This window comes from Chiloscyllium plagiosum, unplaced genomic scaffold (assembly GCF_037043375.1).
Source record: "Chiloscyllium plagiosum isolate Xiang-an unplaced genomic scaffold, Cpla_swu_hap1 HiC_scaffold_27, whole genome shotgun sequence".
Taxonomy (NCBI): Eukaryota; Metazoa; Chordata; class Chondrichthyes; order Orectolobiformes; family Hemiscylliidae; genus Chiloscyllium; species Chiloscyllium plagiosum.
This window is the reverse complement of record NW_028270165.1, coordinates 83,685,259-83,702,121: the sequence shown is the minus strand read 5'-3', so window position 1 is coordinate 83,702,121 and position 16,863 is coordinate 83,685,259. Positions and strand designations below refer to the sequence as shown.

Sequence of the window (16,863 nt, the reverse complement as noted above, 5' to 3'; positions counted from 1 at the left end):
ACCTGATACTGTCACCAAGACCATGTACAATAGAGCTAAGGGAGAGCCCAATGGGAACAGCATTCTGAGGACCATTGTCTCCCATACAGTGCGAGTGCTCGAGTCACTTGGCCCATTTTTTACAGCGCTCAAGCAACTCCTCTTGCAAAACGTCGACCCTTTACTCCTGTAGACCTGACCTGACCAGACCCCCTGCTGTAACATTTCAGTAACCTATTTTGACAAACTCTCCCTAATATACACCAAACCAGACTATTATTTCTTCAGCTAAGATAAAGCTACCAATTTCCTGGTCCTGGATGGCAAAGATGTCCCTCATAAGGTCACTATCGGAGCCCTTGTTCCCACAACAGTACCTTGTCCTAGCCAGTGGACAAGTCGATGGAACCTCCATCTGAGGAGGATGCAGCGGTCGGTCTCAGCCAACCTTGCTCCAACTGGAAGGATCCCAAGGGACTGGGTGACAATACAGGACACCCGATAGGCTGGGGAATCCAGAGTACCCTGGGGTTGGAAGGATCGGCAGGGGTGACAAGTCAACAGAACCGCAACTCCCTCTTTGAAGGCCTGACCTTTCGAGGAAATAAGACTAAAGAGGCTCTGAAACCGAGTAAACTGGGATTATCAGACCTGTGTCTTTACTCTGTACAGAATTGGTATGCCTTAGACTATGTACTCCCCCAGGAGGGTGAGGTCTGCACCATTGTCCAAGATAAATGCACTATGGGCATTCCCAATCTCACTGGCAATATTACTAAGATACAAGCAGAGATCCAGGCATTCCTTGACAGAATGACTGAAGGGACTAGTTGGGGAAACTGCAGATCGGGCTCATGGTACAATTGGCTTATCAATTTAGCTATGTCTGTTTGTCAGTATTGGTATTGTTAGGTGTTTAATTGCTAGGCTTATGAGGTCCCTTAGTGATATAGATTTGCCCCAGAAGATGCTCCTTTTGCGATCCGATGGCTCACCCACACGTGTCGAAGGCGATGATAAATATGACCAGATGAGCTGCGAAGATGGTGGTGCCGCTCTGCAGGATGTTGATGGCTGGACCACCTTGAAGGGCATTCGTTTGGACTAGCCTTCTCTTTCAGTGATCGCGGTGCAATCAAAGGGAGGAATAGGGTGTGGACATCTGGGTGAGAAAGTCTATAGCCTTAAAACTTGTCTTTAAACATTCAGACTAAAATGTAATGCTGAATTATTGAATACATTTACTGCACTAGAAAATAAACAGGCCGGAAGGCTCAGAAAGAGGAGAGAACTTAAAGATAGGGACACCTGGGCTCACCAAGTGATAACAGGATGCTGTGAGGCAATTAAGAACGTTTACCTCAGCATCAGTGAATCTGTGTGAACAGGACACCAAGTGATAACACTCACAGCCGTTCCCTTGTGAAGTTAATGATAGTCTGTTAGAAATGGGGTAAAGTGTTGTTTTTGCAGATATAGAAAAAGCATACAGAAAAGGGTACAGCAAGAGAACTATTAACCCTGCAGGTATTTAGGGAAGAGTATCTTTACTTTTCAGTGTATAATTGTGGTTAATTAAACACTAACTTTGGTGTGTAATTATTATCACAAAAAGTTATTTTTAAAAAAATTATGCTTTCAGCAAAAAGCTGAGATAATCAAAATGCTTAAAGTACACAAAACGATACAAGTCAATGAAATGTCCGAGGATGGAATGTACCAGCAGAATTGATACAAAATGTTAAACCAGATCTTGATGTACTGTCGACAAAATAAATGTGTGTCAGCACTTAAAGAGGAAGGTTGCCAACCTGGGGAAGGGGCAAGTAATAAGGGTGGAGAGCAGCTGGGCAGTGGTCTGGTACAGTAAGAGAGATTGGGTAATTAGGAGTCTGGAGAGATGACCTCACTCAGCTCAAAGGGTATAACTGTACACTAACCTGAGTTCTAATTTGCCCATTTGCTTATGCAATTGAAGCCCTTACTTGCAAGTTCGCAATAAATTGTCTTGTTTCCAGTTTTGGTGGTCTCGTCTAAATTTTATTGAATCTTGTTTCTAACAGATTTGGGGGCTCGTTCTGGGATCCCAAGCTCCGGTCGCTCGGCATTCTTGGAGAAACGAAAAAGATGCACCTCGCTGATTTCGGGATCTCTAGTTTCCCCTTGTTGCCGCGGCGGCTTTGGGAGAGCGTGATCTGGACTGAGAGACCCTGGAAACAAGACGGGCAGACGTGGCAGGTTCGGTCGGGTGACTCTTCTGTGCACAAGACCCGGGTAAGAAAGGTCTTAAAAGATTTATCTGGGCGACCGGGGTAGGCAGCAGTAGTTGCTGCCAGTCGGATATATCCGGGGAACCGGAGTGCTGGTGACTGGAATAGGCGAACCTGGTCAGCCAGGGTGGATGGCCGTTGGTACTGTTGCCAGGTGGATATATCCGGGTGGCCGGCAGCGGCAGTTGTTGCCAGTCAGATATATCTGGGTATCCAGGGAACCGGGGTTCTGGGCGACCGGGTTAGGCGAACCCAATCAACCAGGTTAGGTAGCAGTTGTTACCGTTGCCAGGTGGATGTATCCGGGTGGCTGGCAGCGGTAATTGCTGCCAGTTGGATATGTCCAGGGAACTGCGGTTCTGAGCGACCGGGTTAGGCAAACCCGATCAACCAGGGTAGGTAGCAGTTGTCACTGTTGCCAGGTAGATATATCCGGGGAATTGCTGCGGGACAGGGTGCACAAACACGCGGCGGGAAGTTCAGTCGGTAAGCGACCGGGATAGTCAACGGTAGTGGTTGCCAGGTATTGCCGCGGGATAAGGGCGCGCGGATTCGACCAGGTAACTCTTGTGCACAGACCAAGGTAAGAAAAGGGATCTTTAAGTATTGCCTTGGTGGTCGAGGATGTACGAGAAGTACGGGACGTACGAGAAGTATGGGAAATTGGCAACTTTTAAAATAAAGTGTTTAATTGGCTAGATTAATCTGATGAGTAAGGTGTCTACCTGATTCGATCACCCAGCCTTCGACCGGTTGTTAAGAGGGAAAATCCCCCACGCGAAGGTTAGGACCCTGAAATGGGTGTGGAAGAAGGTGACCACCGGACCTCAGTAAGGTTAACTAAATTACATAAAGAAACGGCCGAGTATTAAAATGGGAAACAAGAATAGTTGTTTAAGTGTCGAAGGGGACATGAGAGGGACGTCCGAGGACCACATTCCAATGGACAGTCCTTTACGACAAATGTTAAGAGATTGGAAGTACAATCCTGGACGCGAGGAAAGGATAAAAAAAAATGATAAAATGTCAATGAAAAACAGCCTTAAAGTCAAGAGGAATCAGATTATGCTTCGTGTCAGAAGGGCTAGTAGCTGAAGGGCTTCTGAGGGTGCACTTCGTAACTAACTTATGGCCAGACGTCCAGAAAAAATATTCAAAAGCTAGAGGAGTCGTTGCGGGAAACTCAAAAAGTGTCTGTGTGAGTGTGTGTGTGAGAGTGAGTGTGTGAGTGTGAGAGTGAGAGTGAGAGTGAGTGTGTGAGAGTGAGAGTGAGAGTGAGAGTGTGTGTGTGTGTGTGTGTGTGTGTGTGTGTGTGTGTGTGTGTGTGTGTGTGTGTGTGTGAGAGAGTGAGAGTGAGAGTGAGAGTGAGAGTGAGAGTGAGTGTGAGAGTGAGTGTGAGTGTGAGAGTGAGTGTGAGAGTGAGAGTGAGAGTGAGAGTGAGTGTGTGTGAGTGTGTGTGAGTGTGTGTGAGTGTGTGTGAGTGTGTGTGAGTGTGTGTGAGTGTGTGTGAGTGTGTGAGTGAGTGAGTGTGAGTGTGTGAGTGAGTGAGTGAGTGAGTGAGTGAGTGAGTGAGTGAGTGTGTGTGAGTGTGTGTGAGTGTGTGTGTGAGAGAGTGAGAGTGAGAGTGAGAGTGAGAGTGAGAGTGAGAGTGAGTGTGAGAGTGAGTGTGAGAGTGAGAGTGAGTGTGAGAGTGAGTGTGAGAGTGAGAGTGAGTGTGTGAGTGAGTGTGTGTGAGTGAGTGTGTGTGAGTGAGTGTGAGTGTGTGTGAGTGTGTGTGAGTGTGAGTGAGTGTGAGTGTGTGTGAGTGAGTGTGAGTGTGTGTGAGTGAGTGTGAGTGTGTGTGAGTGTGTGTGAGTGTGTGAGTGAGTGAGTGAGTGAGTGAGTGAGTGAGTGAGTGAGTGTGTGTGAGTGAGTGTGAGTGAGTGTGAGTGAGTGTGAGTGAGTGTGAGTGAGTGTGAGTGAGTGTGTGTGTGTGAGTGTGTGTGAGTGTGTGAGTGTGTGTGAGTGTGTGTGAGTGTGTGTGAGTGTGTGTGAGTGTGTGTGAGAGTGAGTGAGTGAGTGAGTGAGTGAGTGAGTGAGTGAGTGAGTGAGTGAGTGAGTGTGTGTGAGTGTGTGTGAGTGTGTGTGAGTGTGTGTGTGAGTGAGAGTGTGTGTGTGAGAGTGAGAGTGTGTGTGTGAGAGTGAGAGTGTGTGTGTGAGAGTGTGAGAGAGAGAGTGAGTGAGAAAAGAGCTGTACAGCTAGTAGAAAGTTTATCCCTTTGTGATTCAGTGTGAATGCACATTTGTTTGTTGGTGATTGAATGTTCCCTGGAGCTTGAGATCCGGAATTGTTTTGAATCTGATTTCTATTATGGAAATTTTAACATGATTTCTTTTAAGGTTAAGGATTTTGCAAGATTATGAAATAAACTGTTCTTTTTACAGGTCATAACTGCTTTACTATCAGTTTCTAACTAATCTCTTTTATCCTTACCTAAAAGCGATTTATGGAGGACAGTTGAAGTTTTAACTTGAATAGACAAATCCTTTTAAGGCAGCTCTGGTTATTTCACGACCTATAGCATTGTAATTGAGCAATGACTGATCAGGACTACTTGGGAGGACTAGTTTTGGATTTGAATCAGGGGACTGGAACCGGGTGATTGTGGTGGATTTCAGAGTTGGGAACTGTGTGCATTTTGCATTTTGAACATTAAACACTGAATAAGTGAATTTATAATATATAAATATATATTTACAAGTAAGATTCCAAAATGTATAGTTAGGAACAGGCTTTAAAGAAAAGCAAGCATCAATTGATAAACTGTATTTGAGATTACAGGGAGCAAGAAAAATTGCAATATTTCTTGAAAAGAATCAAGGTCTAAACAAAACATTGGGTGATGAGGAATGGCCATGAGGTGGCCCTAAAGCTGTTCAGTTGGTTAAATCGGCTCAGTAATTAATCTGGCAACGTAACATGAGAAGCAGAAACAGAAGGCAAAAATAATGACAGCCACAGTTAATGAGGTAATAAAGAAAAGGAGAAAACTAAAAGGATAAGGAAACCGGAATGGTGGCGGGCAGCATGTTGAAAATAAAGTGAGGAGAAAGGATCGGGGAGGAGATGTTAAGGGGTCTGGTAGACAGGAACAAGGATCAAGGATCAAAGTGGAAATCCCCACAGGCGGGATGTTATTACTGTGGAAAGACAGGTCACTTTAAGAGAGAGTGTCCAGAGCCGAAAAAGGAAGTAAAGGCAGTGTCGTTGATGAACCTTGATGAAAAATAGGGGTGTTAGGAATTCCTGCCCCCGGGGACCCGCCAGGAACCCTTGATAAATTTAAAGGTGGGACCTTACAAAGAGGACGTAGTTTTCCTAGTCGAGACGGGGGCTGCAAGGTCATCCTTAAATTTTAAGCCCAAGGGAGTGGGAACGAAAACAAAAGTTAATTGGATTATGGCAACAGTTTTGTGATGAGAGGCATGAAGAATCAGTTTTGCGTTCATGACGAGATATTGCCACCAAACTGGGGATCGAATTAACTGCAAAAGGTGCTATGGAATCTGTTGAGGTTCTTAAAAATGAATGTGCTTGAGCAAAACAATTACAGAAACAGAATGAGAAGTCACAAGTGACTGGTAAACAAACAGAATTGCGCGATTACAGTTTTAAAAATGTATTAATCACTTGGTTGTGTTTCCATCCTGAATTATATAATATATATAATTAATAATTAATATTTATAATAATTCAATTGTGTTAGCCTGAATCAATATTAATTGGCAGGATTCCTTCATACATTCTCAGTGACCTGTCATATTGATTCATGGTTAATTTAAAACATGACTGCATTAATTCATTGTTAATTAAAGAATGGAAAGCTACATTACTGGCCAGAGTGTGTGCAGGCAGTGGGAGCAATAGCCTTATTGGTAGAGGAGAGTTGGAAACTTACCTTTAGGGGAGCCTTAGTAGTCAGCACCCCACATCAGGTACGGTCAGGAGAAGAAAGGGGCATGATTAGAAGAGCTGCTCTGAGGGAATGGAAAAGAGAGATCCGGTGGGTGAGGGAGTGATACCAGCCAAAACCAAATTCCCCAATGTGGACCTCCGTTGGAAGGGTATGGATGAACACGATAGAGGAAAAATGAGGGACTTTCGAGAAATGGTCATTTTGGGTATTAAAGAAGCAGCACCTAAATCTCAGAATTCTTTTGAAGCTTTTGAAGTAAGACAGGAAAAGGAGGAAGCCCCATCAGCCTTTTTACAGGGATTAAAAGAAGCCTGTAGAAAATATTCGGGAATGAATCCCGATGATCCGGTAGCACAGGGACTTTTAAAGGTCAAATTTGTAACTAAATCATGGCCGGACATACAAAAGAAATTACAGAAATTAGAAGGCTGGAGTGAAAAACAGATAGAAGATCTGTTATATGAGGCACAGAAAGTGTGTGTGAGAAGGGAAGTGGAGAAACAAAAACAAAAAGCTAAAATAATGGTTGTAGCAGTTGAAGAAATTACGACGAGAAAGTTAGAATCAGAGAACAGAGGAGGACAAGAGAGACAGAGAGCAGATGGTAGGGGAAGGAAGCAACTGGCAGAATGTTATTACTGCGGAAAAACAGGACATTTTAAAAGACAATGTCCAAGGTTCGGACGACAAAGAGAAGCGGTATCATTGATGATTTTCGATGAAGATTAGGGGAGTCAGGGGTTCCCTCCTCCTGTGACCCACCGGGAACCCTTGATAAATTTAAAGGTGGGACCTGAAGGAGAGGAAACAGTGTTTTTAGTGGATACGGGAGCAGCACAATCATCCCTAAGCTTTAGACCGAGCGGTGTTAAATTAACTAACAAAGGTCTCAAGGTTTCTGGAGTAAAAGGCAAAGAATTCTTAAATCAGAATGCAGGACAATGGCTCACAGACTCTAGGATCTTGAAATATGAGACAATCCTAGTAGAACAGGATGACCTTGTGTTAGTCACAGACAGTTGCTTGAATCCAGCTGCATTTCTGTGGCGGAGAGAGGGGGGTGGCCCCTGTCAATCCAGAACATGACAGCTTTGATATTACTGAATATCAGACTAAAGTGCGAATGAACTTAAGAGACGTACCGTTGCATGTGAGGGCTCGGTTGTTTATCGACGGGTCCTCCCGGATGATTGAGGGTAAAAAGCACAATGAATATACTGTAGTAGACGGGATAGAGGGAAGCATTATCGAGGCTGAAAGACTGCCTAACGGCTGGTCAGGGTTCAATGATAAGTTTTTAATGAACTATCTTGTGGCGCTCGGCTCTTCTTTGTCTATTCTTAGGAATAAAGGCCTGTCGGTACAGACACCGCCACTCGAGTTTGCAGTACATCGAATATAACCGGGTGATTGGGTCCTGATCATGACCTGGAAAGATACCAAACTGCACCCGAGCTGGGAGGGACCATTCCTAACCCTCCTGACTAGTGAAACTGCTATTCGGACTGCTGAGAAAGGGTGGAGTCATCACACTCGCGTTAAAGGTCCTGTGAACGCCCCAAAGGCGGAGTGACATGCTCATCCTACAGACAACCCTCTGAAAGTTAAGGAAGAAAGAATGAACGGAGACAAAAGACTCTTCTAACGTTTGCTTATAGGCAGGGTTCAGAGATGGGTAGATACTGGTATAGTATTGTAATGTTAGTAGTACTAACTATTCAAGGAAATGCGAAAAATCACTTCACTACGCTGTGCCAGAATTATGCTAAACAAGAGGGACTTGCCGACTGTTGGGTCTGTGCAGAGGTCCCACACCATGGCAAATCTGGAATCCCCCCTCAGTAATATTGCTCACTAAAAAAAGTGTACGATGTACAATACTTTGATGTGGGTTCAAATAATACAAAGTGGAGATCTGAAAGGAGCAAATATAACTTTGCGGGATGGTTCCCAAGGCCAGCACCGAAAAATCAGGGCGCTATTGATAGTCTTAGAATTTCCCCACCGAAAGGAGCAGTAAATACCACCTGTTTCTGTAATCAGAATGATGCTGCACCTTTCCAACTAGGAAAATCATCTTGTGTCCACACCAGTCAAGCCACTGCCACGACCACTCCCCAAATATTAAACGGAACATATTGGGTATGCGGTCTGAAGGCCTATCCATTTATTCCCGGGGAAAAGTATGTTCGTGTGATCAAATGTGTCATGTTATGAAGTTGACGAAACACTTCCCCAAAACCAAAAAGGTTGGAGTGGCTGCTGTTACCTCGCTTATGTAGTCCCTCACCTCCGAATAGAAAAGCATGAGCCCAACCTGAGAAAGGAAGGGGGGATAAGACGCAAGACCAGAGAGGTCTCAGAAGGAGACCGTCTACTGTGGACACTACTCCCAAACTACGGCACTACAAGGGCAGAGGTGGAAATACAGAAATAGCAGCTGCCCTTGAAAATTTAATTAATGATACCACCGGCGCGATGGGAGAAACTCAATCCCAAATATCAGCCATAACCACAGAAATGATTGCCACAAGACTGACAGCTTTACAGAATTGAATGGCTTTAGACTATCTTTTGGCCGAAAAAGGGGGAACTTGTGCTCTGATTGGTCAAGAATGCTGCACCTTCATCCCAGACACCTCTTCCATAGTGGAAGATAAGGCAGAAATAGTAAAGAAAAAGATAAGCAATATAAGAGAAATTGAAAATGAATTCCGAAAAGATGAAGGATGGGGATGGGGATGGGGTAACTGGAGATTGACTGGGTGGGAAAACGGTTAGTGAATTTAGGCATTTATGTGCTACTAATAATTGTAGGTTTACTGATAGGGTTTAATGTGTTAAAATGGATAATGACTAAGCTGGTAATGTCTTTGGGAGGACAACAACCAATAATGGTACAAACTTAGAAGGTCAGAAATGACTAGATTGTGAACCTCGACACCATAGGGTGAAAAGAGGGCAGAAAATAAGATTGCAAAAACAACAAATGGTTAAGAACAGAAATGGGGGAATTGTTAGAAATGGGTAAAGTATGTTTTTGCACATATAGAAAAAGCATACAGAAAAGGGGTACAGCAAGAGAACTATTAACCCTGCAGGTATTTAGGGACTTTTCAGTGTATAATTGTGGTTAATTAAATGCTAACTTTGGTGTGTAATTACTATAACAAAAAGTTCTTTTTGTAAAGTTATGCTTTCAGCAAAAAGCTGAGATAACCGAAATGTTTGAGCTGTACAAAACGATACAAGTTAATGAAATGTCCGAGGATGGAATGTACCAGCAGAATTGATACAAAATGTTAAACCTGATCTTGACAAAATAAATGTATGTGTCAGCATTTACAGAAAGGAAGGTTGCCAACCTGGGGAAGGGGGAAGTAATAAGGGTGGAGCGCAGCTGGGCAGTGGTCTGGTACAGTAAGAGAGATTGGGTAATTAGGAGTCTGGAGAGATGCCCTCACTCAGCTCAAAGGGTATAACTGTACATTAACCTAAGTTCTAATTTGCTCATTTGCTTCTGCATTTGATGTCCTTTCTTGCAAGATTGTAGAATAAATTGTCTTGTTTCCAGTTTTGGTGGTCTCGTCTAAATTTTATTAAACTTGTTTCTAACAATATTAACGCTCCAGACTAATGCACCTAACCTGCACATCCCTGGGCACTATGGATAATTTAGAACTGCCAATCCATCCTAACCTGCACATCCCTACACACTATGGATAATTTTGTATTGCAAATCCCCCCCTAAAATAGATAAAGTTAAAAATCACAACACCAGGTTGGAGACTAACAGGTTTGTTTGGAAGCACTAGCATTTGGAGCGCTGCTCCTTCATTAGGTGGTTGTCGAGAATAAGGTCATAAGACATAGAATTTATGGAAAAACATGACAGTGAAATGACATGTTGAACAAACCTGGATTGTTCAGTCTTTCATCTTTTTGATTGGGTTGCAGGCATCATTAACATGCAAATCCCAGAACTACCTGTAAGGCACCTTCTCAAGAGAACTTAAAGTTTTATAACAAAAAGTGACATTTTAGACCAGCTCTGCAAGTGAAGTGTAGTGCGGTGCGGTGCGGTGGGGTCATGAGAGAGAAAAATGTCTATTTCCATCCTGTATGTCTCTACCTATTTGAGAACACATGCCTTACTTCTGTTGGTGTAAGTATTGTTGTAAATCATAGCTGGGTACTAATAGTTAGATATAAGGGGGAAGAGAATTCCTCAAATAGGGCAGTACAAGAATCCTGGGAGAGCTCTATTTCTGGTTTACTTGCTAATGAACAAACATTAAACACAAGCACCTATTTATTTCAAATTTGGTTTCATTTTCCTTGTGTGATTCCCTGCTGTGACTACACTGTGCCTGGATGTTGACAGGCTGGGAGATTGTGGGTTGGGGCTTGATTGATTGAATGTTTTATTGTTCCAGAAGGTGTAGAAGGGAACAGGGAGATCAACAGAGGACAGAGAAATCAGGACCTGAAATCTGAGCTGACACCAGACTACCCTGTGATCAGTGCTTTGATTAGCAGTGCCAACCCTCCACCTTTACCTAACTTCCCATTTGAGGATACCCTCAATATTCAGGATCCAATCCTTGTCACCCTGAAGCCATGTCTCTGTAGGAGTGTCAGATTGCAATTATTCACTTCAATGTATGTAGTCAATTCATTCACTTTTGTTACAATGCACACACATTCAGACACACCATTTTTAGTTTCAATTTTTGTGATCTTTAGAATCTAGTTTTGATTGCTGGTACATTTACTCTTCTTGTCCCTTTCAATTGTTCTCTGATGTTCATTTTCCACATCACTACATTACTCACTGGCCTTGATTAGGATTAGCCATAATGTCCAGGGACGTGCATGTTAGGTGGGTTAGCCATAGGAAATGCAGGGTTATAGTTTCGGAGTAATAGAAGCAGGAGTAGGCCATTTAGCCCATCCAGCCGCTCCGCCATTCATTAAGATCATGGCTGATTTATCCATTGTCTTAGCTCCTCCTCCCTGCATTGTCCCAACTACCCTTAATTCCCCTACCATTGCAAAAACCCATCCAACTGTGTCTTGAATATACTTAATGAAGCTGCCTCCATTGCTTCTTTGGGGAGAGAATTCCAAAGATTCACTACTCTCCAGGAAAAGCAGTTCCTCCTCATCTCTGTCCTAAATTTAGTACTCCGAATCTTGAGGCCTGGTTTCATTCACCAGCATGAATTAATCAATAGGTAGAGCTTCATCCCCACAGTGCAATGAATTCCCACTTTCCACCAAAATCCTGGATGTACTCACTCATTCAGTTGCTGTCTCACAAATGCAAGATTTCATTGTAACTTCTTCTGTTCCCATTAAGGGCAAAACATCTTTGAAGGCTGCTCTGAAACTCCAGCCTTCACAATCACACTTCTGCTTTCACCAAAGATTAGAGTGATACAGCACGGAAACAGCCCAGTTGGTCCAACTTGTCCGGCCAAACAGATATCCTAAATCAACCTAATCCAATTTGCCTGCATGTGGCTCATATCCCTCAAAACCCTTCCTTTTCATGTACCCATCCAAATGCCTTTTAAAATTCTCCCTCACCTCAAACATATACTTTCCAGTTTTGGACCTTTCTACTTTGGCAAAAGTAACTTGGGTATATCCATGCCCCTTACGAACGTCTATAAGGTCACCCTTCAGCCTCCAGTGCTCTAGGGAAAATATCCCCAGCCATTTGAGTCTCTCCCTGTAGCTCGAACCCTCCAACACTGACAGGAGCCTTAAAAATCTTTTCGAACCCCTTTCAAAGTTTCACAACATCTTTTCTATAACAGGGAGACCAGAAATGAATGCAGTCTTCCAAATGTGGACCTACACAGCTGCAACATGACCCCCCCAATTCCTGTACTCTCTGCTCTGACCAATAAAGGAAAGCATACCAAACACCTTCTTCACTATCCTGTCTACCGGTGACTCCACTTTCAAGGAACTATGAACTTGCACTCCAAGGTCTCTTTGTTCTGCAACATCCCCCTTAACGGTGTCAGTCCTACCTGGATTGCTTGACCAAAATGCAAACTACACACCTCTTAAACTAAACTGCCACTTCTTGGCCCATCAGCTCACCTGATCAATTCTCATTCATACTGAACTCTGTTTCCTCTCTTATTCCTTTGAAGTTGAAAATCTCCACCCACACACTCTCTCTCCATTCTCAGTTTGCTGAACCTAATCCCTGCTGGACCTCATCCTGAAGGGTCTGCTTCATGCTAATTAACAGGCCCACACTCAGGGTGGAGACCTAATTGAAACAAGGAATACTGAACAGCCTGGACAGAGTGGAATTTGGAAAGGTGTTTCCATTGGTTGAAGGGATTAGAACCAGTGGGCACAGTCTTAGAGTAAAGGGAAGACCTTTCAGAATGGAGATAAGGAGAAACTTCTTCAGCCAGAGAGTGGTGAATCTATGGAATTCACTGCCACAGAAGGCTGTGCAGGCCAGGTCACCGAGGATATTTAAGATTGAGATGGAGACGTTCTTGAGTCTCAAGGTGATGGAGGGTTACGGAGATGAAGTGGGAGAATGTGGCTGAGGAACCTATCAGCCATGATTGAATGGCAGAGCAAACCTTGAATGGTCCAATTTCTGCTCCGATGCCTTATGTTCTCTTGCTGTCCTGGACACACAGAGTGCATTGGAAGCAGGAGTAGGCTGTTTGGTCTTTCAAGCCTGCACCAACATTCAACAGATTATCGGCAGATTCACAACCATCGAGATGAATAGGTTGGGACTTGTTCACTGGATCACAGGAGGTTTAGAGGTGACCTGACAGAGGTTTATAAAATCACGAGGGGCAGAGATGAGGTGACCGCTGGTATCCTTTCCCTAAGGTGGGGGTTTCAAGATTAAGCAGCAAACTTGAAGGTGCGAGGACAAAGGATTTTAAAAAGGCAGGGGGGGCACTTTTCTTTTTACACAGAGTGGTTTGTATGTGGAATGAATGTGGATGCAGGTTGAGTAACAACATTTAAAAGACATTTGGATAAGGATATGAATAGGAAAGGTTCGGAGGAATATGCACCAATCACAGGTAGGTGGAATTAGTTTAGTTTGTGAATATAGTCCGCCTTAGATTAGTTTGACTAAAGGGTCTGGTTCTGTTGGTGTCTGACTCTGTAACTGTTCTATACTGGTGTTAAATCATTTACTTGCCTTCCCCCAGAAACATCCATTTCTTTGGTGTTCAAAAATCAGATGAACTCAGCCTTGAATAATGTTCAATGACCCCCTAACACAGGAAGACATCCCCACTTCTGAACTCAATTCCTCTTGTTAATATACCCTTTGCCTTGCTGATTGCTTGCTGCACCTGTCCAGGCAAAAGTGAGGACTATAGATGCTGGAAATCAGAGTCGAGATTAGAGTGATGCTGAAAAAGCACAGCCGGTCAGGCAGCATCTGAGGAACAGGAAAAAAAAAATCGACATTTCAGGGAAAAGCTCTTCACCTGCACCTGTCTGACAACTGGCAGTGACTGGTGTAGAAGGATGTTGAGGCCCCTTTGCACATCCACACATCATTCCTGATGAAATGCTTGGAACGAAATGTCCACTTTCCTGATCCTCGGATGCTACCTGACCTACTACCTTTTTCCAGCCCCACACCTTGACTCTAATCTCCAGCATCTGCAGTTCTCACTTGCTCCACATCCCAATATATCACCATTTAAACAATACATCTCCTTTCTGCTTTTTTTTTCACAGCAATGGCTATAACTTCACATTGAGATACTGCATTTATCACGTGTTTGTAAATTGTGGTCTTCTCTAGGCTGACCAGACCTCCCAGTCACCACTCATTTTAATTCCCCTTCCCACTCCCTTTCTGACAAGAACATCTTAGGCTTCCTCTATTGCCACAACGAACCAAACCGTAAATTGGGGAAACAACACCCCATCTTCTGCCCAGGCAGCCTACAGCCTGTAGGACTCAACATCAAGTTCTCCAATTTCAAATAACCTCCCTTTCCATCCCCCGACTCCCTTCTCAGCCCCGTGCCCCTCATTTCCACTTTTCCCTTTCACTAACCTGATTTCTTCCACCCATTGACTCATCAGGCCGTACCCTCTCCCTGTCTTCACTTATCCCCACTTTAGCTCACTGCCCCAGCACCCATCCCCAGTCCTGAAGAAGAGTTACACCCGAAACATCAACTTCTCCACTTCCTGATGCTTCCTGGTTTGCTGTGTCCTTCCAGCCTCCTGCCTGTCTATTTTGCCAATTGAGACACAGACCTCGACCACGTTTCCAGAGTCTGTCCCTTCCCTGGGTTCACTCTCTTTCCTTTCAGTTGCTGCAAATCAACAATTGAATCCCAGAATGAAAACGAAACGGAAAAGAGGGCGAGAAAAGAGAGTGCTGTACTCACAGATCTTAGACTGAAGAAGGAATCTGCAGTCTGGGTGAAGCTCAATGTTGATTCAGAAAGAGAGGAGCAGGAGTTGCAGCTTCAGAAACTCATGGTCCAACTTCCGCATTCAGACAATGGGGTGGCTCTGATTGGCAGGAGGACCAGTCTCCTTCCGGTCCTCCAGGGTTCCCGACGGGCCCATCAAAGGAAGGTCGCGGGCCTTTTTTTGCGGAACGCGATGAGCATGGCCAGTGTTTTGCTGACACCGGTGGGCATGCGCACTGCGTTGCTGACACCGGATAACATGCGCAGTATGCTCACTGGGGATTCTGGTGTTCCCGTCAGATTTTAAGAGTCCAAATGCCAATGGGTAAATAAGGGGTAGAGGCACAATTTGTTTTTTTGCTGTGGTTCGACACTTCATTGCTTTTGCATTCTGTCTGGATGCTCAACTTTTGTATGTCTTTTCACCACGTTGGGGAGGCGAGTCCAGAACTGGAGGGCACGGGTTTAGGGTGAGAGGGGAAAGGTTTCTGAGGGGTAACCTTTTTGCACAGACGGTGGTGCGTGTCAGCCAAAGAAATTGGTGGAGGCTAGTACGTATGATAATATTTAAAATGCATCTGCATGGGGATATGAATAGGACAGATTCAGAGGGATAAGGGGCCAAATACTGGCAAATGGGTGACTAGATTAATTCAGGATATCTGGTAGGCATAGACCGAAGGGCATGTTTCTGTGCTCTGTGACGCTATTTCTAGATAGTTGGAACAACTTCATTAGGCCATTCACCCCTTACAGTCAAGATCAGAGTGGTGCTGGAAATGCACAGCAGGTCAGGCAGCATCCAAGGGAGCAGTAAAATCGACGTTTCAGACAAAAGCCTTAAATGCTGCCTGACCTGCTGTGCTTTTCCAGCACACTCTAATCTCCAGCACCTGCAGTCCTCACTTTCGCCCATTCACACCTCCCAGCCTCTCCTGAGCTGTGGCCTGACTGCGCTTATTTCAGTGAAAGTTTCAGAAAGATTTCAGCAGCTCTTTGAAAAACTTGAATGTGCTTTCTGACTTTAACGATGTTTCTGAAGATATCATTTTAGGTATTCTCAATTTTGAAGATCAGCATCCAAGGAACAGGAGAATTCCTGAAGAAGGGCTTATGCCCGAAACGTCGATTCTCCTGTTCCTTGGATGCTGCCTGACCTGCTGCGCTTTTCCAGCAACACATTTTCAGCTCTGATCTCCAGCATCTGCAGTCCTCACTTTCTCCATTTCTCACCCTTCCCGACTCCCAGGTAGGGTCATCACCATCCACTTTCTCAGTGTGTGTGTGTGTCCTTTGAAGGGCTTGATACAGCAGTCAAAGCTGGTTCGAGGCATGAGAAAGGACGGGTGTGGTGGGGGCTGGGGAGAAAAGAGACAGAATGGATGGGGGACAGAGAGGGAGAAAATGGAGGGGATAGAGAGAAACTGTGGGGGGGGGGGAACAGAGAGAGAGAATAAGTGGGGTTGACAGAGAGATTGGGCGGGGGAGAGAGAGGGCGTGGCGGAGAAGTGGGAGATGGCACAGGGCAGGGTGATACTATGCACACAGATACACAAGATGATCACTTAATCGTCAGTTAGCCAACTTGACACACAAGATGGCCGCTGGATCACAATATGGAGAGAAACAGCAGAGCTGATACAGACACTGCCTGGGGTCACCAGAATGCCAGCACAATGGACTCACAACCCAGTTGATTAGTTTAAGGCGGGTGGGGGAGAGAATACACATGAGTAATGAACACTGCCCGCCGAAGTGTCTGGCTCCAGCCAACACCCATTATAGAAGTGCTAACAGCTTGATACAGACTTAATATCAAATGCTAATAGCCAGGGCTGCAGGAATCCTTCTTCTCAGGAAGAGCAATTAGCGCCCATTACTACAACAATGGATTTCCACGCAGACATTGAAATGGACAATGTCTGCACTGAAACTGACAACGACTGTGCGGAAATTAACAAAGGCTGTGCCTGAACTGACAAAGACTGTACCGAAACTATCAACGATTCTATAATGATTACCATAAACAAATCATGTTACAAAGACAATATTCCCATCCCTGACCGATTGTATCACAAGATGTATAAAAGTTTCTTGACGTGTTCTCCAGGTCGAGAGAAGTCTCGCAGCTGACACTGCTGTTGGTGTCTTTCTCTCCCCGGTGCCCCGGTATTTCCTCGTGCAATAAACTCTGTAATTGAACCTCAATTC

The 16,863-nt window shown here is 44.5% G+C and overlaps 1 protein-coding gene across 6 annotated transcripts in view; it reads left to right on the top strand.

Annotated features, from left to right (window-relative positions):
- LOC148144764 (sulfhydryl oxidase 1-like) overlaps nucleotides 1-16,863 on the top strand; it is a 177,525-nt gene that overhangs the window by 40,642 nt on the left and 120,020 nt on the right. For 3 of the 6 annotated variants that reach the window (XR_015751596.1, XR_015751595.1, XM_087975069.1), the window contains 2 exons: nucleotides 2,043-2,253; nucleotides 7,550-9,574. The exons of the other annotated variants lie outside the window; for them this stretch is intronic. Coding sequence is in view for 1 of the 3 variants with exons in the window: in XM_087975069.1 (XP_087831195.1) it covers nucleotides 2,043-2,253; nucleotides 7,550-7,555 (217 nt within the window). In the remaining 2 variants the exon portion in view is untranslated. Of the gene's footprint in view, nucleotides 1-2,042; nucleotides 2,254-7,549; nucleotides 9,575-16,863 lie in introns of those variants that run through there. 6 annotated transcript variants of the gene reach the window in all.